Source organism: Peromyscus leucopus, chromosome 8b (assembly GCF_004664715.2).
Source record: "Peromyscus leucopus breed LL Stock chromosome 8b, UCI_PerLeu_2.1, whole genome shotgun sequence".
Lineage (NCBI taxonomy): Eukaryota > Metazoa > Chordata > Mammalia > Rodentia > Cricetidae > Peromyscus > Peromyscus leucopus.
Window position 1 is genome coordinate 57,775,964 of NC_051086.1, and position 25,314 is coordinate 57,801,277.

At 49.9% G+C, this 25,314-nt stretch overlaps 1 protein-coding gene across 2 annotated transcripts in view; it reads right to left on the minus strand.

Moving 5' to 3' along the window:
- Positions 1 to 25,314, minus strand: part of Rap1gap2 (RAP1 GTPase activating protein 2) — a 227,036-nt gene that overhangs the window by 193,722 nt on the left and 8,000 nt on the right. The window contains exon 2 of one of the 2 annotated variants that reach the window (XM_028866705.2): positions 22,787 to 22,903. In XM_028866705.2, the coding sequence (XP_028722538.1) occupies positions 22,787 to 22,903 (117 nt within the window). Of the gene's footprint in view, positions 1 to 15,363; positions 15,554 to 22,786; positions 22,904 to 25,314 lie in introns of those variants that run through there. The other variant, XM_028866703.2, reaches the window with a different exon arrangement.

The window sequence follows — 25,314 nt, forward strand, 5'->3', positions numbered from 1 at the left end:
TGCATGAATGCAGACAGGTGTTCATATACACACAGGAACATGCACATCCATACACTTAGAATGCTCATGTGCCTGGAATATGTCATCACACACACACACACACACACACACACACACACCCCGACTCTAAACTGCACTTCTTGGGCCCACTTGAGGGTCTAGATCAAGCTGGGAGCACTTCCCTGATTCCCATGGGCAGGGACAGGAGGAGAACAGCCCTTACTTTATGCAAGCAAGTTAGTTCATCATCGTTCTAGAAGGAAATATGGGATAGTCCTCAGGGTCACTCACAGTCACAGGAACCAGCGCTGACACAGTGATGTCACACACCAGCAGCACTGACACAGTGAAGTCCTCTGATAACAGCCCTTTGATCACAATCACTACAGAGACAACAGGTTGGGTCGCCCTGAGGAACAAACAGTGAAGAAGGACAGGAAGCTTCTCTGGTTGCCTCCAATGACCTCTGACCCCATCTCCACAGTGCTACAAGCAGAGCTTGCTGCCTCTCCAAAGATCACTCTGGCTCCCAGCAGAGAAACCTGGATGTCCTTGGGTCAGGCTGTACCTCAGGTTCCCTTGCTGGCCCCAGAAAGGAAGGTTCAGCCTGGATTAGTTCAGACCTCGCTGAACTTACAGGCTTCCCACAGGATGCTTACTCCAGCAAGCTGCTCCTGCAGCTCATGCCTGCATCCACCCCATGCCCAGGAGATTCCCAAGAGGTCCCAAACACACCCTGGATGTGCCACCTGCCCTGCTTCCCTTTAATCTCCCTCAGAGAGAAATATATATGTGTGCTCAATCAGCCCCACGGTCGGGGTGATTCCCGTCGGCCTGAGCAGCCCAGCGTCTTCTCTACTGTCCCCAGCAACAGGCTCGAAAGACCTAAGTAGACACTAAGGCCCAATCCACAGATGCCTTCAACTCTCTCTGCACCATGTCCTGAACCACGGGGCAGGAGGCCAGGACCACGAAGAGTATAGGAGACTGAAGCCAACCTGCAGGAAGACGGCAGAGAAAATGGACACAGAGAGATCAAGTTTGTTTTCTCATTCCTCACTCTGTGTGTGTGTGTGTGTGTGTGTGTGTGTGTGTGTGTGTGTGTGTGTGTGTGTGTGTGTGTGTACATGTAAGCACACCAGTGAATGGGCATACACATGTATGCCTGTGCATGTGGAGAGGGTGGTCTTAGATATCATCCTCAGAAATGCTGTTGTTCATCTCCTTTGAAACAGGGTCTGTTGTTGACCTGGAGCTCACCAATTATGCTAAACTTGCTGACCAGGTTGCCCCAGGTATTCTGTCTCTGTCTCCACAGGGCTTTTTACAAGTGCACACTGCCTGTGCTAGGGATTGAACTCGGGTCCTCACACCTGCAAGACAGGCACTTTGCCTACTGAATCATCTCCTCAGCCCAGGAATCAAGGTTTTTTTTTTTTGTTTTGTTTTGTTTTGTTTTGTTTTTTGTCTTGTTTTGTTTTTTTGGTTTTTTTGTTTATTTGTATGTTTTGGGGGGGTTTTGTTTGTTTTTTCGAGACTGTTTGTTTGTTTGTTTGTTTGTTTCGAGACAGGGTTTCTCTGTGTAGTTTTGGTGCCTGTCCTGGATCTTGCTCTGTAGACCAGGCTGACCTCGAACTCACAGAGATCCGCCTGACTTTGCCTCCTGAGTGCTGGGATTAAAGGCATGCACCACGCCCCCCACCCCCCACCCCACCCCACCCCCGGTGAAGGAATCAAGTTTTAAGAACATCCTCTGAGCTCCTGTCTATCTGTGTCAGAAGTCAATGATCCAGTATGAACTGGATCTTTCTTCTCTCCTCTTTCTTCCTCTGTCTCACCACTGAGAAAGTCCTAAGAAAAAGCTTGACAAGCAAGACAACGAACAGCCCATCTTCCGCTCTGCCTGCCTCCACGGCCAAGTCTGAGACTTCCTCCAGTCCACCAAGCCACCTCACTGGGTACCAAAGCTCCAGGATGAGCCAGACAGTTCCCAGAGGAGGCTGGGGTGGGTATCACATGAGTCTACTATGAGCAGAATACCCTCTCCAAACTCCTCATTTTACATCAGTCAGCAGGAGCTGAAGGTGAGGCTGTCTCCGGAGCGCACACTGACATGCTTTCGTGTATGCGTTAAAGAAAGAGGTGGTGTGACAGTTGCACCAGACTTGAGCACACCCCACCACCCACATAGACCATGTGTGAACACTGCCCATCATACTTCTGCTGGAGAAGACTTGACAGATGTTCTTATACTAGGCTTCCTGGTCCATGGAGACATGGAGGTTTGAGGCCACCTATACCAAGTGTTCCAGAGCCAAGAAGGACCTGGGTCCAGGCCCAAACAGCTGCACAGGGTGGATTTCAGGCTTGAGGCTAGGCTAATCTCTGTCTGCTGAGTTTGACTCCTGGCAGTCACAAAGAGCACTGGTAAGACTCAGACATCCCCCAAGAAGCAACAGCAGCCTGGGGCACTGGTAAGGAGGGCACTGGGAGCACCCTGGATTCCTCAAGGATATCTGGATCCAGAAGTGTTGGAGAGGCTAGAAGAACCTGGAGTCCCTTCAGCCCCCAGGGTAAGAACCCAGACAGACAGAGGGACGCTCCTGTGTGACTATTCATTTCAACACCTTACCCTGGAGGCAGGTAAGAGCCATTCCAGAGACATCTGCACTGGCCCCTGCTCAGCCCTCAGGCTCCCAAGCTCTGAAGATGGTGACCTCACCTAATTGACTTAACCTTTCTGGTCTCAGTTATCCTCTCTGTCATACAGGAAGGATGCTACCAAGCATGTTATGGATGAACGGAAATGCTTGGTACAGTGTCCTACCCTGCTGTGGGAACCATTATAATTACCAACTACCATGACCCCGCCCCCTGCCCCAGTGCCTTCCAGCTTCCTGCCCCCGCTTACTCTGCCCTTTTGGTTCCTCTTCTGTGGGGTGGGCAGAAGGAGGCCACCCAGCTCTCTGGGAAGGATTGTGAGCCAAGCGAAAAGGGAAGCACTATGTGAGCCTGCCCAGGCCCCTTGCCCCACCCACCACCCACCACAGTCCAGCACTCTCCCACACCTCTGCTGAGCCAGAGCCAGGGTAGCACCTATTTCTGGGAGATCACTATAAGCCAGCACTGATCTAACCACCTAGCTTGGTTCAGTCAAATACCAGTCACTGAGAAAGAGACTGGAATGCAGAATTTATGTAGCACCCATTGTACAGAGTGGAAGACTAAGGCCTTGAAAGCAAGGTATGGTTTATGATGGAACAGTAATGATATGGGAAAAAGCAAGTACAAAGCCCTCCTAGCACCTGCCCAGATGGGCTCCATCCCTCCCTGGCCAGCTCCTACACACACACACACACACACACACACACACACACACACACACACACACTCAAGAGCCTACTTTGGGTCACAGGTCACAAGGTCCAGCTTCCCCTTGTGGAGCCTGTGGATATTTCTGGAGGACCATACTAGGGGATAAGACTTCTCAGGGCCCCAGCTTTGGGAGAGAGCACCAGCTAACTCACCCATCCCACAGGCTTCTGGGTAGATAGAGCTGGCTGGGACCAGAGGATAACCAAGACACCTGTCGTCAGCAGCCCCTTCACTGTGTCCCCAGGAGGAAAGGAAGGGGCAGTGTAGTCTCCTCTGCCTGGGCAGCTCAGACCTTGTAGGTGCCAGTGAGGGCTGAACAAGGAGACAAGCTCTTCCCAGGGCACAGGGGTGGGCAGTCACAGAAAGTTCAGGAAACAGATCCCCCAAGAGAAGTAGCACTGAATGGGCCAGCCTACATCTGTCCCACCCAGATGGCGGCAGGCCAAGCGGGGCAGCTCGGTTCTCATCTCCCTCTTCCACTTCAAGCAAGTTGTCTACTCTTTGGGGGCTTCGGTCTACCCTCATCAAGCAGTCCCCTACTCCCTTCCCAGGCCAGATGAGGACAAGGACAGAGGCAGAGGAAGACGGGGCTCTCTAGGGGAATGCAGGTCACTTCCCTGCACGCCTCTCTCGGTGCCAGAGCCAAATGTCCCATTGCACAAGCTCAGAAAAGCAAGATGATGACAGACACCACTGCAAGAGGCCACTTGTGAAAACTGGGCTTCGAGAGCCAGACTCCTGCCTGCTTCCATTGCCCAGTTCCCTCCTCTCTGTTCAGGATGGCTGGCCTGCCGAGAGAGTGGCCATAGTGTGGGGCTGTGGACTACAGAAGTGACAGATTCCATCACAAACATTCTAAAATAACAATAAGGCAACCCTTTTACCAATCAGATAATAATGGCTTTGAAACAAACCACAGAAGCCGTCACTTTAGAAGCTGGGGGTGTAGTTTGTCAGCACAATGCTTTCACAGCGTGCACCAGGCCTTGGGATCTAGTTATGTAAACCAGAAGCAGCAGGATCGTGTATCTGAGGCTAGCCTGAGCTACATGGTGAGACTGTAAGGCTAGGCCTGTAATGTCATCACTTGGAAGGCTAAGACAGAAGGACAGCTGTAAGGACAAGGACAGCCAAGCTATAGAGTAAGACCCTGTCTCAAAGCAATAATAAAATAAGATAAAGTGCATACCTATACTCCCATCACTTAGGAAGTAAAGGCAGGGGAATCAGACCTCCACAGACATCTCAAGTCAGGAAAACAAAGTTACTGGGTGTGGTAACTTTTCCAGATCTCCATCACATAACACGCCCGTAATCTCAGCACTCAGAGGCTAAGGCAAGAAGATCTCTGTGTGTTCAAGGCCAACTTGGTATACATAGTGAGTTCCAGGTCAACCAGAGCGTCATCTTGAGATCTGCCTCAAAAAAAGAAAAGAAAAAGAAAAGCATGCCACTGGAGCTTCTAAAACACCACTCATGGCCTGATTTGGGATCTGAATGTTGGCTTTATAAGGGTATGTTGAATTGGTGGGAATTCATCAGGGGCTTAAACTGTGTACACTGCTACGGAAGTATATTATGCTTCAGTAGAAAGGTTTTTTTCAAAGTGCGCATGCCCTTTGACCTAACAGCTCCATTTCCTACTCTACTCCCTCTCGAGGGAGCATGCTCAGAGGTGAAGGCCCAGTTGTCCTTTCCAGGCATCCACCACATCACTGTCACACCCATCAAACACTAAAAACAATGGAAGTATCCAACCTGGTGGGGGCAGCAAGAAACACAGACCTCCTGGCACCAGGGTACAGGCCAGCCAACACAAAGGATGCTGCACTCATGATGGTGGGCATTGTGAAATAAAGTGAGCACAATCAATCACACTCTTGGGTTCAGAGTGTTCGGAGGGAGGATTAAGGGGCGGGAGTTTGTCCTCCTTCTGCTTCCCTGACCTTCCTTACACTAGGAGGCCTTACTTTTATAATTAGAAAAAAAAATAGTATATACTCTTTAAAATAAAGGAAGCCTAAGGAGACAAACCCATTGGGTTTTTTGTTTGTTTGTTTTCCCGAGACAGGGTTTCTCTGTATAACAGCCCTAGCTGTCCTGGAACTAGCTCTGTAGAACAGGATGGTCTCGAACTCACAGAGATCCACCTGCCTCTGCCTCCCCAGTGCTAGGATTAAAGGCCTGTGCGACCCCCACCCACACAACAAAGCCATTGTTATAAAGTGGGTTTTTGGAAATGTTGAGGGGCTGGAGTTGTCATTCAATGATAGAGAATATGCTTATTTCTAATGTACTAAGTGTGAGGATTATTGGCTGTAAGGACCCTGGGTTCAAACCCCAGCCCTGTGGCTTGTCAGTAATGTGACCTTAGGTGAGGTCCTTAACTGACCTTTAACAAACATTCCATCTATGAAGACACTCCATCCATACCTTCCTTATAGGGGCATTGGAAATCAAAACAAGATCACACACACTAAGCCTTCAAGGCCACGCCTGCCACAGGCCTGATCAACTAATGTGACTGCTTAAATTCTTTCCCATTCCTAGGCATGGTGACACATGTCCATGATACCAGCTACTACAGAAGCTGAGGCAGGAGGATTGTGAGTTTGAGTTTAAGGCCAGCTTGGAGTACATCGTAAGTTCCAGACCAAACTAGACTATGTAGTAATACCATGCCTCAAAAAAGAAAAGGCACTCTGATCTACCATTCAGAAGGGAAGTCGGGGAATCATCCCCTGATGATTCTGATCCAGTAAGACTTTCTGGGGTGACATACACTAGGGGGCATTCCTAATGGCTATCAGTAGCCTTGGACACCAGGGGCTGCCCTGAAGGGGCTTCTCACTAAAGATCACATCTCTAGGTCATTGCCCTCCATCTGGTCCTTCCATCCAGATGAGCCACTCCCAAACCTCTTCCACACAGCTGAGCATCTGGGTACAGGGCTCATCCTGGTGAGCCAGAAGGTGCATGCTTGCGCCCTCTATGTACAATTTTTGGTAGTGCAAGGAGAGCCCAGGATGTCTCCTTTTCCTCTCTTTCTGCCTCTGGCAAAAGGGATGGAGGGGTGGAGAGAATCTTCAGGAAAGCATAAGCAACACCACCCTGAGGAGGACAAGTGGTCCAGGCCTGCGTCCCAACACTAACTGTAGCTGTGGAGGAAACACTTCAGCTACCCCAACCTGGGCCTTTTCAGCTATAAAGAACAAGAATAAATTCAGTTCATTCCTCCTTCACTTTTTCTTTTAAGCCAGGCTCTTGCTAAGTTGACCAGGCTGGTAGTAAACCTGCAATTCTCAGCCCCACCAAGTAGCTAACCAGGCCCAGCTTGTTCATGTTTGAAACGGAATCTCATTACGCAGCCTAGGTTGGCCTATCCTTGGATCCTCTGGCCTCAGCCTCCTGAGTGGTGGAGTCACAGGCGTGTGCCACCACACCTACCAACGTAAGTCATTTCTTGAGAGATTCCTATAAGTCAGGGAAGCCAAAATTCCTTTTTCCATTTAATCCTTATGACAACTTTATTCACTTTGTTATAATGAATAGGAGGCTCAAAGTTAAGAAGTTAAACCTCAGGGTCATAGAGCTGCTGGGTAGCGACGGCAGAATCCAAACCAGGCCTTCTCTTTAAACTCTTTTGCTATTCTTACATACAAGGCTCTTACACAGAAGAGGGTAGTGTTGAATGTGAGATGCCAATGGGTTGGACTTAAGCAAATCTCAAGATTCTCCCTGGCTGGGCAGTGGTGATGCACACCTTCAATCCCAGCACTCAGGAGGCAGAGGCAGGCAGATCTCCGTGAGTTCGAGGTCAGTCTGGTCTACACAGTTAGTTCCAGTACAGCCAAGGCTACACAAAGAAACCCTGTCTAGGCACAAGGGCCCCTTTCCTGTGAGTTGAACATGAACTCCAGTGAAGGCAGGTGGCTAGGACAGGAGGAGAGGCAGGGAGCTCTCCCAGATGCTGAAAAGGGGTGGGGGCTGCAGCTCAAAATCAGCACATTCATGATTCAGTCACTCGATTTCCTTGCATAAAGATGAAGGTGCTGTCTGGGATTCAACTCAGACCCAGCCCCGAGTACATCTAGAGCCCACCCTCAGGGTGCCACCAGCAGCAACAAGTAGAAGGAAATAAGGCTAACTCGAGATGATAAAACAACCTGAGACAGGGGGAAAAAAAGCCTTTCAGGCCAGGGATGCAGTTCAGATGCAGTTCAGTTGGTAGAGTCCGCGCCTAGCACACACAAAGGTCTAGATTCCTATCCCAGCACCACATAAACTGCACATAGTTCCGAGTGTCTGTGGTCCTGGCACTCAGGAGGTGAGGGCAAGAGGATCAGAAGTACAAGGTCATCCTCAGCTACATAGTTAAGTTCGAGACCAGTCTAGGTTTACACAAAACTTTGTCCCAAAGAAGAAAAGGAGGAAGAAGAGGAGGAGGAGGAGGAGGAAGAGGAAAAGGAGAAGCAAGAGGGGTAGAAGAGGAAAAAGGAAGGAAACAGATGAAGAGGAGAGGAGGGGGAGAGGAAGACGAGAGGAGGAGGAGGGCTGGAGAGAGAGCACAGTAGGTGAAGCGTTTGCCTTTGAAAGCATGAGGATCTGAATTCAATCCCCAGAACCCATGTTTTGCAGGGGGGAAAAAAGACAAGTATGGTGGCGTATGCTTATAATCTCAGGATTGAGGGGGTAGAGGCAGATCCCTGGGGATCACAGCAAGCCTACTTGATGAGTCCGGGTCCTGTCTCAAAGAAAAACATTAAAGTGTCTGACACCCGAAAAAAAGAAAGTATCTTCAACAAATGGTGCTGGCATAACTGGATGTCAATATGTAAAAGATTACAAATAGATCCATATCTGTCACCATGCACAAAACTCAAGTCCAAGTGGATCAAAGACCTCAACATAAATCCACTTACACTAAACTTAATAGAAGAGAAAGTAGGAAGTACACTTGAACACATTGGCACAGAAGACCATTTCCTAAATAAAACACCAGCAGCACAAACACTGAGCACAACAATTAATAAATGAGACCTCTTGAAACTGAGAAGCTTTTATAGGGCAAAAGACACAGTCAATAAGACAAAAAGACAGCCAACAGAATGGGAAAAGATCTTCACCAACCCCACATCTGACAGAGGATTGATCTCCAAAGTATATAAAGAACTCAAGAAACTAGACATCAAAATACTGAACAATCCAATTAAAAAATGGGCTAAAGAGCTAAACAGAGAATTCTCAAAAGAAGACAAATGGCTGAAAGACATTTAAAGAAATGCTCAACATCCTTAATCATCAGAGAAATGCAAATCAAAACGACTCTGAGATACCACCTTACACCTGTCAGAATAGCTATGATCAAAAACACTAATGACAGTCAAAGTGCCTGACACCCAAGCAACAAAAGATGAGGTAAGGTTGACGACTGCCCTCCACACATGTGTGTATACCCGCATGTACACTCACATGCCTTGTGCACCTGTACACACATGAACATGCATGTGCACACAAAAAAGAAAAAAAATGCCTTTTCCATTCAAGCTTCTGCTTGTCCTACTACAAGCCCCACCTTTAGGAAGGCTCTACACATGCCAGGCGGTGGTGGTGCATGGCTTTAATCCCAGCACTTGGGAGGCAGAGGCAGGTGGAGCTCTGTGAGTTCAAGGCTAGCCCAGTCTACAGAAAGAGTTTCAGGACTGCAGGACTATACAGAGAGACCCTGTCTCAAAAGAAGAAGAAGAGAAAGAGGAAGAAGAGCTCTACAGTGTCCCCACTTAGCTGATGGAGAAACTGGGGCACAGAGGGACTAAGTCACATTCTCAAGGTCAAGTGCTGGGGCGGAATGTGTGCCGCTGTACCGCAGAAATCGTGCTGTATCACTTCTAAGGCTGGATGAGAAACATGAGATAACTTCCTCCGGATTTCTTGGGGTGCTTGCCCCCTCACCCAGCCACTATGCTGTGCAGAAGCATGAACTGGTGCACAGGAGAGGGCATGAGTAGCCATGAGGAGAGGAGCCGTGTGTGACACCAAGCCAACAGGCAACATCCAGGGCCAGGCATGAGCAACGGAGACAGCAGGTAATTCACCCCTAAGCCTTAAATCACCCAGATGACACTGCACAGAAAAGATACCAGTGTTCCCTGGCAAGCCTTGTCCAAATTGCAGATTCACGGGCAAAATAAATGTTGGCATTGTTGTAAGCTGTATGCTTCTGGTGGCTTAATATGCTGTACTATATCCCTAGAGGAGCAGGGGCGCCTGAATCTGAACCGAGCAAGCTGGCCCTAGAACTCTTTCTGTGCAAGGGGCAGTCTAGAGGAAGGGACTAGAGCCAGCGGTCAGAGGTCAGAGGTCAGAGGTCAGAGGCAGACCTAACTTCAGTCATTAGCCCCTCATCCGTGAACTGTTTCTGGGTTTTGTTGTGGTGTAGTTTGGTTTTGGCTTTGGTTGGTTTGTTTTTCAATCCCTGCCACGTTCTGAGTTCTCTGCTAGTTCTGAGATTTGGGTGACTAGATGGATACACCCATGCTAGGTACCGATGGGAAGTGAGCAGGCAGGTATGTATAGTGGATTGATGTTATTCAAAGGACACCACATGGCCAGGGAGGCCTGTTTCAGTGGGGTAACCCTGGGATTGCTTCTCTGGAGGGGAGGTGACAAGGATGAGGCAGACACACAGGGCAGAAGGGACGGCAAGCTATGTCGAGAGCCAAGCCAGGCTTGGCTTCCAGCTCCATCACTTCCAAGCCGTGATCTTGGGGAATGACCTCCACAAGGAGACAGCAATGAGCTGCTGCTTCTCAGGACTGGCAGCCCCACAGGTAAGGGCTGTTCCAGGGAGTAAATGAGCTAACACACGTGGAGCACGTGGCCCGGAGCCTGGCACAGGAGAGCTGTATAAATACCATTGGCGACAATTTTAATTCTGCAGAGACCAAGACCCCAGTGGGGAGTCCAAGGCCCGAGAGACCACTCTGGCTCCTGTCAAAACCGTACTAACCACAGCTAATGGGGAAGAGTGTGTACAGGGGGTCAGGGAGCCTGCCTCCTGCTACATAGACAAGAACCAGAGTAGCTCATGGGATGGAAAGAGGACCACATGCTTCCCCAAAGAAGCTAAAACAGGCCCTTCTACCTATCCCTGCAGCCATTCTGAGTCATCCCCTAGACCCATGTGTATGCCCAACACACACACACACACACACACACACACACACACACACACACACACGCCCTTAATGCTCAGGAGGATGTGCCTGGAGGTTGGACTCTCATCTCTCTCCAGGGGCCACCCTAAAGGCAGTGGACACCCATACATCCCAAGAGGGCTAAGCAACTTTCTCAAGGTGGTGATGGGAGGCAAGGTAAGAAAGGCTGGAGAGAGGGCAGAGGAGAAGACTCAGGGAGCTTCAGGAAGGGCAGAAACCCTGCTGGGGTAAAGTATCGCCTGCCATCACACTTTCCAGTACCCTGGAGAGCGCCCAGCAGGCGCCTGGTGCCTACATCCAAACAAAGAGAACCCGGAACAAGCACAGTGCATGCAGAGACATACCAGCAGGAGTCACAGAGACGTCTACACAATGATCCAACAGCAAGGCCTCCAGCACGCACGCACGCGCGCGCGCGCGCGCGCACAGCGCACACACACACACACACACACACACACACACACACACACACACACACTCGGTCCTTCTGTCTTCCTGCCACTCTCTCCCTGCTCTGGTTGTCTTCCAGTCACTGACCCTGGTCAATCAGGTGCCCATGCCTGATGCCATCTGCTGATCCAGACCTGGTAGAAACCAGCCAGCCCTGCATGACCCAGGAAGGAGACAATCATGTGTCTAAATCGGAGAAGGGAGGAGAGGTGACCTGGTCATGGGACGAAGGTGCAAATCCTTAACCAGAGCCTGGGCGAAACAGAGGGGTCAGTACAATCTCTGTCATAGGCTGAGGTCTCAAAATGCAAGCCTGGCTTTGGTATTCCACATGCCTTTGAAGCCCTGTGGCTGCTTGATGGGCAAGAAAACCCTTATCCATATCTGGATGCCCTTAACAGTGATAACAAACATACCTACAAAGGACAAAATGACAGATAAGAGCAGGCATGAAACAGAACTTCCCACTGGAGAGATAGCAAAGCACTGAAAAGGTGAGGAGTAGATGGATCTGGTAGCATTACAGTTTTTAAACTAAACTCATTAGAACAAAAGCCACCCTTAATTGTAGAGGCCACACTTGTCTTTAAATGACTGCTAAACCTCCCCAGCCTCTGTGGGGTGTGACGTTGCCTGTAGACAGAGAGCTGGAGTCAGTGACCTTTGTAATGCCAGCCTGAGCTGTCTGTGCGTGATCAGGAGGCAGCTGGATACTTCCCTACAGCATGACCTCTCCTGGAGGGAGTGCCACGTTGCTTGGAGATGGGAGAGGGTAGGGCAACAAGGGCTACCTGGTACCATGGCAACAGGCCCTGGCTAAGGCACATCCACAACTTCTTTAGCAGATCATAACAGGACCTAAGTGTTTGCAGATGGCACCTCCCCTGTCAAAGAGGGTGTGATAGCCCAGGAGGAGCAGTAAGTACAGGGGAGAAAGAAAAGGGAGGAGACTGGAGGGGGCGAGACCCTGACATATGAAGCCCGCTTGGCTCATGCTCTAGGACTCCCCAAGTAACTTTCAACCAGTCCTTCCATTCCCTCTCACCACCAACTCTCTCCATCAGGTCCAGCCTGTGCTACATTTCAGCCACCTCTAACTGCAGGTACCGAGGCTGCCAACTCACCCCCAGCCCTGTCATCCAGCATTTTGGCTATCTCCTCCCAGTCTGCTGTGTCTCCTGTCTTGCTCTTCAATTTCTCCAGGCATCCTCCACCCTCTGCCCTGTCCTTTCCTGACTACAGCCCAGACCAGTGCCCACGACCATCTGCCAGCTCCAAACGCCAGCATCCACCCTCCCTCCACTCCTCCTTCCAGCACCTGCTTCTCTCGTCCTCCCCTGCCCACTCTGGGGTGCCTCCACCCTCCTGGGTATCTTTGGCTCCAATTCTCAGACTGTGAACCAGATCTATTCAGGCCTGGGGAACTGGGCCACAGCCCTAGAGGCACCAACCAGCACAGAAGTTTGACCATAGAGCCTCAGACTCCACAACCAGAAAGGGTCTTAGGGGTTGTCTATCCGGTCTCCACCTCCACAGAAGTGAATGAGACTCTGTACCACCGGGTCCTGCTGCCTTCCCAACTGCTCAGAACTATTCCATCAGTAGGCCCTTAGCCAAATACCTCCAGAATCCAATAGAGAGCCAGAGATCCTGGTGTGTGCCTGAAATCCCAGCATGTGGAAGGTGGAAGTAGAAAGATTTGGAGTTCAAGACCAGACTGGCTTACATGTGAGTGTCCCCCCCCCAAAAAAAAATGTTTCAGCAAAGCCAGGCACAGTGGTGCCCACCTATAATCTTAACTACTTGTAACTACTTGGGCAGCTGAGGCATGAAGAAGATTATGAGTTCAAGACCTGCCTGAGCTACATAGCAAAATCTTATATTTAAAAAAAAAAAAAAAAACCTAGATAAGGAAACTGAGACTTTAGAAAAAAAGCTAGGTAACTTGCCCCAGGTCAGTGTGTATGTGTTGGCTGCCTCAGAGTGTCACTTGCAAAGCCTCTTACCCCACCTCCTGCTCCAGCCAGCTCAGCAGTGACCAGTCAGGCCCCCCACCCCAGGTTGGAAGCGCCACAAATCAGAGCTGAATGATACGCGTGCCAGGCCCTCTTGCAGAAGTGGCGTGAGTCCCCACAGAAAACACTGGAGCTTCGCTTGTGTGTCATGTGGAAGCATAAGGGAGTTCATGGCCATGGCGCCGCCCTTGGGGAGGGGAGCTGCAAATGGTTTCTCTCCCCAACAGAGCAGTTCTGGAATACAGCCCTTGGGCTTCTCAGGAGACCCCTCGGGGTTGCGGGGAGAGAAGAGCAGCAGGTGGTCATGAAGACCTCCCTGCATTGCTAGCCTTCCTGTCCTGTAGACCCTCTGCCCCATTGCCCTGAAATCACTTCCCAAGTAAACCACTGGGGGCAAGCCCTTCTCCTAGCATTCCTAAAAGCGCACGGTGGGGGGGGGGGGGGTGAACACACAGAGAGTGGGGGATGGAGCAACAATCCACATCTGGATCTCCGTGTCAACCAACTGTCACCAACAACGTCCCCCAAAAGAGCAGTTAAGCCTTTGTGCCTAGCCACTCTGTCACCCCGCCACCAGCGCCACCCATACCAGGCCCCTTGTCCTGTAAAGTTCGTATCATTCTGAACCCCTGTGACTCATCCACACTTGATCAGATTTCTTTATTTGTTTGCTGCTTCGGGGAATTTGGGGTTTGATTTTGAGTTTTGGTTTGTGGCTTCTGAAATAGGGTCTCACTCTGTAGCCCAGGCTTGCTTTGATCTCCCGGCAATCCTCCTGGCTCAGCCTTCTGAGTGCTGGGATTACGGGCATAAGCCACCACACCTCGAAAGGGTTCGTGGGAAAGGGTGGAAGGCTATGGCCGTGAGCCTCCCAGGAAGACCTTCGGGAACAGAGACCACTTCCTGTTGAACTAGGACCCCCTGGGCTGATGTAGTATCCCATAGGTTGTGCCCTGACCCTTCCCCCAAGGTTAACATCTGCCCCTGACCAAAAACAGCAACCACAAAGGCTCTTGGCTTCAACCTGTCCTCCCATCCCAGGCTCCAGCCTTCCCCCACTCCTCAACATCTAGTGAGGGAGCAGGGACCTGAGGCTGCTTCCAGAAGCCTGAGCAGACACATCCGGCAGACACCTACCCCTAGAACCGGGCGACCCAGAACCCTTGCTTGGAGGTGATGTCACAGCCTCTCCCAAGTCCTGAGGGAAATCACTGCCCAAGACCTCACAGGCCCTGAGTCACTCCCAGCCTCCAGACAGCTGTGCAAGCTTTCTGTTTATTCCTCGCCCACAGCAGGAGGAGCAGAGGGGAGGAGAAGCCTTCTTCTCCAAGGGAAACTGAGACCTATGGGGCTCAAAGGACGGCCCTAGTGTCAAAAGGCATCCCCCAGTACCAGCCCAGGACTATTCTAGGAATCCCTTCAGAGGCGACCCTGATGGGGGCCTGTTCAATGGAAGCTGGTCCCTGAATTCAGAGCCCAAACCCCAATAGCATGTAAATGCCCTTCAGATTTGGTAAGGGTGAAAGAGAGCTGTAGAAGAAAGAAAGGTGCCCCTTGCCAGCTTCCAAGTCCAGACATAACAAGTGTGGGCAAAACCAAATGGCAATCTATAGAATTCCTCTGTCCTGTAAACAGGACCCCCACCAATGGCTGGCACTGCCACACCCACCCAAGGCCTCTAGAAATGAGCATCCAGGCTGCAGGCTGGCATTGACCCACGGGTCCATCCAAGTCTCTGGACCAGCAACCCCAATCCTACCTCCTCTCCCTGGAACAAGCACAAGCTGGCCTGAGGACAGGCTGACAGGCTGGGGCTTCTGCCCTTGCCAGTGAAAACAAGCCCTCCCCTCCCCATCCCGCAGCCTAGCTTCAGGGTCCTCTTGGGGTTCCTGGCTTCTTCTTTCCTGCTTCTGCCACCTGTAAACACCCACGTCTGACCTCCATCTCGGTCAGCCGTCTCTCGACAGACTCCAACCGGGGGCTAAACAACATCACACATACACACACACACACACACACACACACACACACACGCCCCTCTTCACCGTGTGTGTGTGCAATGCTGCACCCGCACACCTAGCAAGGATTTCTAAGGATCATCACCCTACCTCCCAAACAGAATCCAGTGAGCCCAACTGCTCTGTGCGCTGGGCTCACGGAGCTCACCCGGGCCATCCGTGTTTTGCCAACACACGCATCCACTCTCACAGCATCCACTCCAGTTCCACGCTCCGTCACACCCAGGACTCGCGTCCAGATGCACGCCGGCTGTGGAATTACAACCCAGCCCCGAGCCACTGACTGACCTTATCACACTCCTGACGTGGACAGAATGTCAACAGTCAGTCCCGCCGGCTCACCCAAGGCGCACGCTGGCCGGCGCAGCGTCCACGGCTCTCCATCCGGACCGAGCCCCCTCCTCCTCAGCGCGGGGTTCCCCCGAAGCCCGCCCAGTCGCGTGCACCGTCACCGCGGCGCGCACACGCGCACACCGGCCGGCACAAAGCTGTGCCCCGCCGCCCGCCCGCAGCCGCTCGCACACCTGGCGGGCGCGCCCCCGGCCTCCGGAGCGCGCGTACGCAGCCGCTGCCCGTGCCCGCTAGAGCCCGCGCTCCCGCCCCTCGGAGCCGGGTCCCCGGCGGCGCCCACCTCGCAGTTCCGGGAGACCGGGAGGGAGCCCGGCGGTCAAAAGCACCAGGGTTAGGGTACAGCGGGTCCTGAGTGTCGAGAGCCCTAGGGGATGCTCATGTCCAGCCCGCCAGGGGACTGCCCCGGGTGGCTCCTCCTGAACAAAGGTGTGGGGTGGGGCAGGCCCGGGGACCCGAGGGACAGAAGGAGGGAGAAACCCACCTGCCGCAAAGGTTCCTGCAGGACAGACAGAAGAACTGTCACTGGGAGACCGAGGTGTGGAAAGATCCGTAGGTTCCTAACGGGGCTCTCCGGGAAAGCGTGTTATTGGAACTTGGCAGTAGGGGACCCTCGAGGACTGCCGAAGACCCCAAAGCTGGTCCCTCTGCCTGGGACCTAGTAACTTACAGCTTTGGTTCATTCACTCTGCCGACACCATCCTATCTTCCAACAAACCAAAGATGCTCCTGAACTTGAAGGTGTTGAGGAAACGATGTTCCAGGCTTTCCCTGTAACCCCCACAGCAGGCAGCTCTAACACACAACCGCTAATGGGAAGCTCATTCCCCAGAGGCAGCACTCAGGCAGCTTCAGCCCTTAAACGCCCTTTATTTGCACAGAAATCTCCCTCACTCCTGTCTGTTGGTCACAGCTCATTCTGTTCTGGCCACAATGTTCTGTTTCTAGAACATACCTCGCACTTGCTGTTTCCCGGAGCAGGAATATATTCTTACATCCATGTCCGGCGTCCCCACCCCCACCCCCAACGCCCTCATCAACACCTTCTCCATATGGCTGTCCCTTTCTGCAGTCTAAGACAGCTTTCCACCTCTTTCCACATCCCCACACGGGTCAGTTATTACTTCTATACTGTGTTTTAGACTTCCTAGCCATCTGATCGACTTGACAAACTCATCTCCATATTAGCATGCTGATGGTTGGCCTCTCGCACTGGAGCATGTATATCATGCAGGCAGGACCCTTGCCTAGACCACCGCAATTCCAGGACCTGACCCAGAGCATAGTCATGATAGTCAGAGGTGGAAGCAAAAGAGGAAGGCAGGAAGGGGCTGGCCACAGTCTGGGTCCTGAAATGCTAACTGCTCAGGCATGGGAGAATAAGTTCTGGCATGGGATCCAGCAGAGGAAAGTCACCGTCACTGCCTGTGGAATCCACAGACAGCCTTAGAACAAAGGACACTTCCCTCACTTTGGATCCTGTCCTAGCACTTCAACCCTGATTCCAGTGTTCGGCAGCAAAGATGGTTTAATAATTCAACAGCAACCCTCACCTGAGTTTGATGCTCAGGACACACATGGTGTAAGGAAAGAATCAGTCCTGAAAGATGTCCTCTGACCTCCACATGTATGCCATGGCACACATGCACACATGTGCACACAAGCACACACACACACACACACACACACAGAGAGAGAGAGAGAGAGAGAGAGAGAGAGAACACATAAATGTAGTTCTAAAATAATAAAATTGAGCTGGGTGGCGGTGGCGGCGGCGGTGGCGGCGGCGGCGGCGGCAGCGCACGCCTTTAATCCCAGCACCTGGGAGGCAGAGGCAGGTGGATCTCTGGGTCTGAGGACAGCCTGGTCTACAGAGCAAGATCCAGGACAGCCAGGGCTACACAAAGAAATTCTATCTGGGAGGGGAAATTTTTTTTTTTTTTTTTTGAAAAAAGAAAGGAAAAAAAAATACTTGAGAGCTTATTTTGGTCAGTGTCTGAAACAGAAGCCACTCAGTCAGAACCCTTCAGGAAGCTACTTGCCCTGCTCAGGTACCTAGATAAAGACAGGATAAGAGGCCAACTTTGATTTTAAATTATCCCTGTCATGCTGTCCACCATCAGCCCCTCATCCTCCAAGAATATTCCACACCCTCAGCCCCAGTGAAGCCTGAAACCAAGTAGAGCGCCAAACTCTAAGTGTGCTGTGTTTTTCCTATAAAGCCTTTAATTAAAGCTTGGAAGCCTTTAATCCCAGCACTCAGGAGAATGTAAACTCTCTAAGTTTGAGGCCAGCCTGCTCAACATAATGGATGTCAGGCCAGCCAAGACTACCTAGAGAGACCCTGTCTCAAAAAGAGACAGAAGGGAGGAGTTGAGCTCAGGAACTTAGAGTGCTGGGGCTTTTACAGAGGACCTAGGTTTGGTTCCCAGCACCCGTGTGGGCTCACGACTGTAACCCCATTTCCAGGAGATCTGACACCCTCTTCTGGCCTCCGCCGGAATCAAGTGAACACGGTGCATGTACATGCAAGCACATTGGTATATATAAAATAAAAATAAATAAATACTAATAATAACCCAGACTTACAGTGGTTCCAATTACAAGTGGTTGACTTTAGGACTGTGTGAAAATAGGAAGACTTTTGGTCTTTTTCCTGGCTGGAGATCTGGCATACATACGCTCCTGAGATGCTGGACAGCAGCCATGAGCTATGGCTCTCAGCTACACTTCACAAGGGTAAACAGCTGATCCTACAGTGCACAGTGTTGCCAGCTTTGGAAAGTGGCATTCGATAATTACTGGACATAATCAACACTTTATTGTAAAAATAAATACAGCTACAAGCTGAGTGGTGGTGGCACATGCCTTTAATCCTAGCACCGGGAAAGCATAGCCAGGCGGATCTCTGTGAGTTCGAGGCCAGCCTGGTCTACAGAGTGAGATCCAGGAAAGGCGCAAAGCTACATAGAGAAACCCTGCCTCGAAAAACAAAAAGAAAAAACAAAAAAACGATAGATAGATAGATAGATAGATAGATAGATAGATAGATAGATAAAGCTACAATGTTCAGTAGGTCAGATGTATCAAATGCATTTAATATTTTCAACTTACAGTGAGTCTGCTGGAATACAGCCCTATTGCAAGTTGAGCACCTGTACATGTAAACCAATATAAAGTTGAGAACTTTCATCTTTTTCCCATAAATGAAGCACTTTACAACTCTTCTTTGACACATCAAAATTGTCAGCATCTCTAGTCTGGCACCTTGGGAGCCATTAAGGAAAAGAAGAGTTACCTGAACACTAGCACTGAGATTCCAGGGCCATGGATCTGATAGCCAAGGCAGCTGCTAAGTGACCCACAGGTAGGAAGCATGCACAGTGTGGGTACACTAGGCAGAGCGATGATCTGTATCCCAGGTGAAACAAACCAAGAAGGAACAAGATTCCATTGGCTACTCAGAACAAGCTTCTCAGAGCAACACATCTTTTAACCTTATGAATGTTTGTTTGTGGAATCTTCCATTTGCTACTTTCAGACTGTGTTTAACTATGGGTAACTGAAAGCTTAGAAAGTTAAACTTCGGAGAAGAGGGGCTCACTGTATTGATTTGGACTGACATTCCAGCTTCCAGGACATCTTGGATCCCATTGATACTGGGATGATGCCTAGGTTCCTGCTGATAGCAATGTCACCAACATGCAATCCACATCCATCCTAGAGGCATCCACGAACATGCTGAGCAGAGCTCCAGTAACAGCAGCCCACTCATCAGCCTCCTTAACTGCAGTCCCCCTGCCCACGTTCCTCTATGTCACCTGAGAGGCTCTTGTGGGAAATGAGAATATTTCTTGCAGAAACGCACATCCGCTGTCTCACACTTCACCAACCGCAATGCAATTTCTAGTCTAGAAAACTAATCAGATAAACAATCTTTCCCTGGCAGGGTGGGTTCTCAGGGAATTCTTTCAATAATGATAATCATTCAATTCTTCCCTAAGTTTCCCCAAGCCAATCTCTTTAATAACAGACTCTGAAGCTTGAATCAGGATTGATGTTCAGCCTGTTGATGTGAGGTTTCTGGGTGGCACCATTTCCTCTCTTTGTAGAGCCAGAAATTGCCCTCCCTGTCTCCGGCCTTTCTGTGTATGCCTTGAGCAAGAGAGTCAGTCCATCAGCACAGAGGTCACCAGCCCCACCTCTCACAGCTGTGACTGACCCCGAGATCTTAGCTCCTCCAACAGAGAAGACAGCAGTATCCAAATCACCTCATCGCTCAGTCAGTTCATTCCCACAGAGCATTTAAATGATACACTTAATAAGCACTGAAATAATAAACAAAAAATATCGGGGTATAATGGTACATACCTGTAATGTCAGTACTCAGGAGGCTGAGACAGGAGGATTGGGAGTCCCAGGCTGCCCTAAACCTAGGCTACAATATGAGACCCTGAACCAAAGAAAATAATAACTGTTGGGTGGTGTTGGCACATGCCTTTAATCATACCACTTGAAGAGCACAGAGGTGGAGCTCTGTGAATTTGAGGTCAGCCTGGTCTACAAGGTGAGTTCTAGGACAGCCTGGGCCTTTACACAGAGAAACTCTGTCTCAAAACCATCACCACCAAAAAAGAAAAGAACAGAGTTGAAGATGTAGTTCTGCTGGTCGATGAGTACTTGCCTGGCATGTGCGAAGCCCTGTGGGATCCCCAGCACCATAGAAACTGGACATCTTTTGAATACAAGTATTTAATAAGTTACATGGTAATCTGAGCATGGGGACAGTGGAGACAGAAGGATTAGAAATTCAAGGTAGCCAGGCAGTGGCGGCGCACGTCTTTAATCCCAGCACTTGGGAGGCAGAGGCAGGCGAATCTCTGTGAGTTCAAGGCCAGCCTGGGCTACAGAGTGAGCTCCAAGAAAGACTCCAAAGCTACACAAAAGAAACCCTGTCTCAAAAACAAAAAGTGTATTTATTTCAAAAAGTCGAGTGATGGTGGCATACTCCTTTAATCGCAGCACTCAGGAGGCAGAGGCAGGCGGATCTCTGTGAGTTCAAGGCCAGCCTGGTCTACAGAATGAGTTCCAGGACAGGCACCAAAACTACACAGAGAAACCCTGTTTCGAAAAACCAAAAGAGAGAGAGAGAGGGGAATTCAAGGTAATCATCAGCTACTTATTGAATTTGAGGCCAGCCTGGGCTGCACGAGATCCTATCTCAAAGAAAATAATAATAAGATGATAATAATAAACAATATTCTAGCACAAAAATAATTGTGGCCATTGAGCTATAATAGACTCCTCTTCAAGTCCTCCGAGCTGAAGTCTGTCCAAGGGTGAAATCTGAAGTTACTTCCAAATGTGCTATCCTGCCAAATGGTTGCCTTCCTCCTCCAAGGAGCCTGTCTTGCTCCTGTGACCCTGAAGTGCATCCTTCTTTCTGGCTCAGTGTGCAGAGCGGTCCCATCAGCCTCAGACCGCCTGGCAGGAAGCCCATCTCTCAGCTCCCTGCCTAACAGCTTTGGGATCCCTTCTTAGTCTCAAAGTTAGCCTCTTGCAGCTTCCCAGTGAGTTCAGAAGCAATATATTATGTTCATGTGGGAGTCACTCACTGTCTATTGAATGAGCTCTTTCCTGGACCACTCATGGTTCCAGGATACAGAGGAGGATAAGGTGGAAAGGTCCCTGCCCTCCACCCCAGGGAGCTTACAATGCAATAGGGGACAAAGACAAGGACAAACAGACCAATTAGACATGTCACACAGTGGTGAGAGCTTGGAAGGAAAGAAAAATAAGCCACATTATGTCAGATGGCAGTTGGCATGCAGGAGGGCTTTGCAGATGGCCTAAAACTAAATCACAGTGTGTCCTTCATGACCACATCTCATTAGAATGACAGTTCTCAGGGGCAGACTCTTTCTTTGTAAGCAGTCACAACCATAGTCTTGGATTTCAGGGTAGGACCTGGTGTGTGTGTGTGTGTGTGTGTGTGTGTGTGTGTGTGTGTGTGTGTGTGTGTCGTGTTGTGCATCTATGTGTCTGTGTGTCTGTGTTTTGCCTGAATGAATGTCTGTGCACCACATGGTTGCCTGGTGACCACAGATGCCAGAAAAAAGCACCAGATACCCTGAATCTGGAGTTACAGGTGATTGTCATCTGCCATGTCGGTGCTGAGACTTGAACCTAGGTCTCTGGAAGTCTGCTCTTTAACATGGAGCCATCTCTCCAGCCCTATTTTTACTTTTCTAAAGATTTGTTTTGGAAGCTGGAGGGATGGTTCAGTGGTTAAGAGCACCAGCTGCTCCTCCAGAGGTCCTGAGTTCAATTCCCAGCACCCACATGTCAGTTCACAATGCCCTCTACTGGTGTGCAGACATATATGCAGACAAGACACCTATATATAGAAAACACATAAATAAGTAAATCTTTAAAAAAAAATTAGATTTATTCGTGTGTGTGTGTGTGTGTGTGTGTGTGTGTGTGTGTGTGTGTGTGTGCAGTTGCCTGAGGGGACTAAAGGCATAGCATCCTTATGGAGCTGGAGTTACAGACAGTGTGAGACACCCATTGTGGGAGCTGTGAACATTCATGTCCTCTGGAAGAACAGTACTCACTCTTAACCAAGGAGTTATCTCGCCAGCCCTTTACTTTGTATTTTGAGACAGAGTCTCTCTGAACTGTACATGTATGCAGGCATGTGCATGTGGAGATCACAGGACAACGCTCCGGAGTCAGTTAGCTCCTCCCACCCAGGGGTTCAGAGCTCCATCTCGGGTCCTCAGCCTTGCATGACAAGCACTTTTACCCACTGCGTTGCCCTGCCAACCCCATCCTCCCTTTTAAAGAACCAGCTCGTCTCCCAGCCTGAGAAATCTCCACAGACATCACATTCTCAAGACTCGTGATGTCCTGAAGGGAGGGAAAATGCATGCAGACCCACTTTACAGAGGAGAAAGCGGGAGCCGTGCGTTAATTCCACTCACTCTGTGCATTACTACAACGGATAAGCTCTTCCCGGGACCCCAGGAGTCCCCCTCATCGAGGATTTATGAACTAGTGTGGGCTAGTTGTAGAGGCGAGAAGCCTGGACCCGCATGAGGAATGAGGGAGGGCTGGTGTAAAGGTGCACACCTTTAATCCCAGCACTCAGGAGACAAAGGCAAGCAGATCTCTGTGCATTCGAGGCCAGCTTAATCTACATAGCAAGTTTCAGGCTAACCAGAGCTACATAGTGAGATCCTGTCTCAGAAAATAATAATAATAATAATAATAATAATAATAATAATAATAATAATAATAATAATAATAAAACAGTGAGGGGTGGGAAGGGGAAAAGGCAACGGGTAGGAGTTTCCTTTACCTGGAAGGGGATGCAAGGTCAGCTCTGCTGAGGATTCTGTGTTGCTGAGGGCTATAGAGCCACTGGAAAGCTGTCAGCGTTCTCTCTTCTGTTCGGAATCGCCCTTCCTGCATGTACCTGTGGAAAGGACGGGTGAGTTAGGAGGCTCTGCAGAGCTTGCTCCTTTAGACAAGTACACCTACACCCACATTGCCCTGCTCATCTGCCAGAAAAGCCCCATCTGCACAGGCCACCCTAAAATGACTCTGGTGAGGAGGCAGCTATGGGGAGCAAGTCGCAAATCAGTCGGTAGAAAAACTTTCTAGAAGTTGGCTGCTCGGAATGGAGAAGAGTCACTTGGAAGTGATGAGTTCCCTGTCACTGGAAGTATGTAACCAGATATCAAGCATCAGAAAAATGTCTATCCTGTAATCCCAACAGGGCTAAGACAATGGTGTGTGTGTGTGTGTGTGTGTGTGTGTGTGTGTGTGTGTGTGTCCCCAAGCACATGCACTGTGCACGTGTATGCACGCACCCACACAGGCACATGTGGAGACTAATGTTATATGTCATCTATCACTCTCCACCTTATTTTTTGAAAGAGTATCTCTTGATGAACCTGGAGCCCACTGACTGGCTAAACTGGCTGGCCAAAGAGGCCCACCACTACTCCTCCAAGGGATCCACCTGTCTCCACATCCTCCAGCCCTGGGGTTACAGATGCACTGGGGATCCAAACTCAGGGACTTGTGCAGAAAACACTTTACCCACTGAGCCATCCCCCAGCCTGACACTGGCCTTTCTGCTCTCACACCAGAAGGACTACCTGGAGTATGACTCGGGACTCAGTGTCAGAATCAGATCCTCCGCACCCTTACGGTACTCTCACAGAGTCCCAGCTGGCCCCTGGAAGGATTGGAGAAGCTGGGCTGGACAAAGAGAACACAAAGGGAAGGCAGTCGCTCTCCTGCTCTGACCAACCCTTCCTCGTAGAGTCATGCACTCATTCACTAATTCAGCATGTATTGAACACTTAGCGCAGTGGTTCTCAACCTTCCTAATGCTGCGACCCTTTAATACAGTTCCTCATGTTGTGCTGACCCCCAACCATAAAAATTAGTTTCGTTGCTACTGCATAACAGTAATTTTGCTACTGTTATGAATCACAATGTAAATATCTGTGTTTTCCAATGGTCTTAGGCGACCCCTGTGAAAGGGGTGTTCAACCCCCTGAGAGGGATGGTGATCCATATGTTGAGAACCACTGTTTTAGAGGATGAAAAGGCAGACATAGTTTCTTACTCCCTAGGGCTTTCAGTCCTGTGAGAGAGAGTATCCAAAAATAAATATATCATGATCCAAGCATAGTACTGTATTCCTGTAATCCCAGCACTTAGGAGGCAGAGGCAGGAGGACCACTACAAATTCAAGGTCAGCTCCATCAAATATTGAGTTCAGGCTAGCCAAAGCTACATAGAATGATCCTGTTTCAAACAGGCAAAAAAAATCGTCAGGCCGTGGTGGCGCGTCCCTTTAATCCCAGCACTCGGGAGGCAGAGGCAGGCGGATCTCTGTGAGTTTGAGGCCAGCCTGGGCTACAGAGTGAGATCCAGGACAGGCTCCAAAGCTACACAGAGAAACCCTGTCTCAAAAAACTTAAAAAAAAAAAAAAAAAGCCGGGCAGCAGTGGCACCTGGGTCCTCTGCAAGAGCAACAAGTGCTCTTAACTTCTGAGCCTTCTCTGCGCACCAGCCTTTTGCTAGACTAACATCCCACAACTACCCAGGTCTGCAGTTATCTGTAGATTAAGTCTCCGGAGGAGCGTCACTGAGTTAACGGGAAAATGCATTCAGAATTAATACAGGTGGCCGGTGACAACTGACTCCCTCATGGTAGTACAGGAGAATGCTGTAGTAATGATTGATTGATTGATCATTTGCTTCATTAATTTTTTTGCCTGGTTTTTTGTTTGTTTGTTTGTTTGTTTGTTTTTTGTTTCGATTTTTTGTCTGTTTTTGTTTTTGTTTTTTGAGACAGGGTTTCTCTGTGTAGTTTTAGTGCCTGTCCTGTATCTTGCTCTGTAGCCCAGGCAGGCCTCGAACTCACAGAGATCCACCTGGCTCTGCCTCCCGAGTGCTGGGATTAAAGGTGTGTGACATCCCGCCCTGCAGATTACTCACTTTTTGAAAATATAATATTGTCACGTGGTTCACACTCTAATGGCACCAAAGTCATCACAATGCTCCCCATATAGTGCTCCCCATGCCAGGCTCTTACACAACACTCCTCATACAATGCCCCCCCATACAGTCTTCCCCATAGAGTGCTTCCCATAGAGTGCTCCCATACACTCACTCTGTTCTCATTGTTAGTTTATTGGTGTGATTGGTTTCCCCATGGACATGACAGATGCACGTTTGGGTCAATCTGAGGAATCTAAGGATGGGGGAAGGCAGGGAATTGATGTCAGAATAGGATGGGTAAGTCAGTGCGGCCGGCCTTCCCGGAGGAGGCAGCATTTAAGGTAAGGTTAGTAGAAGGAGAATCAT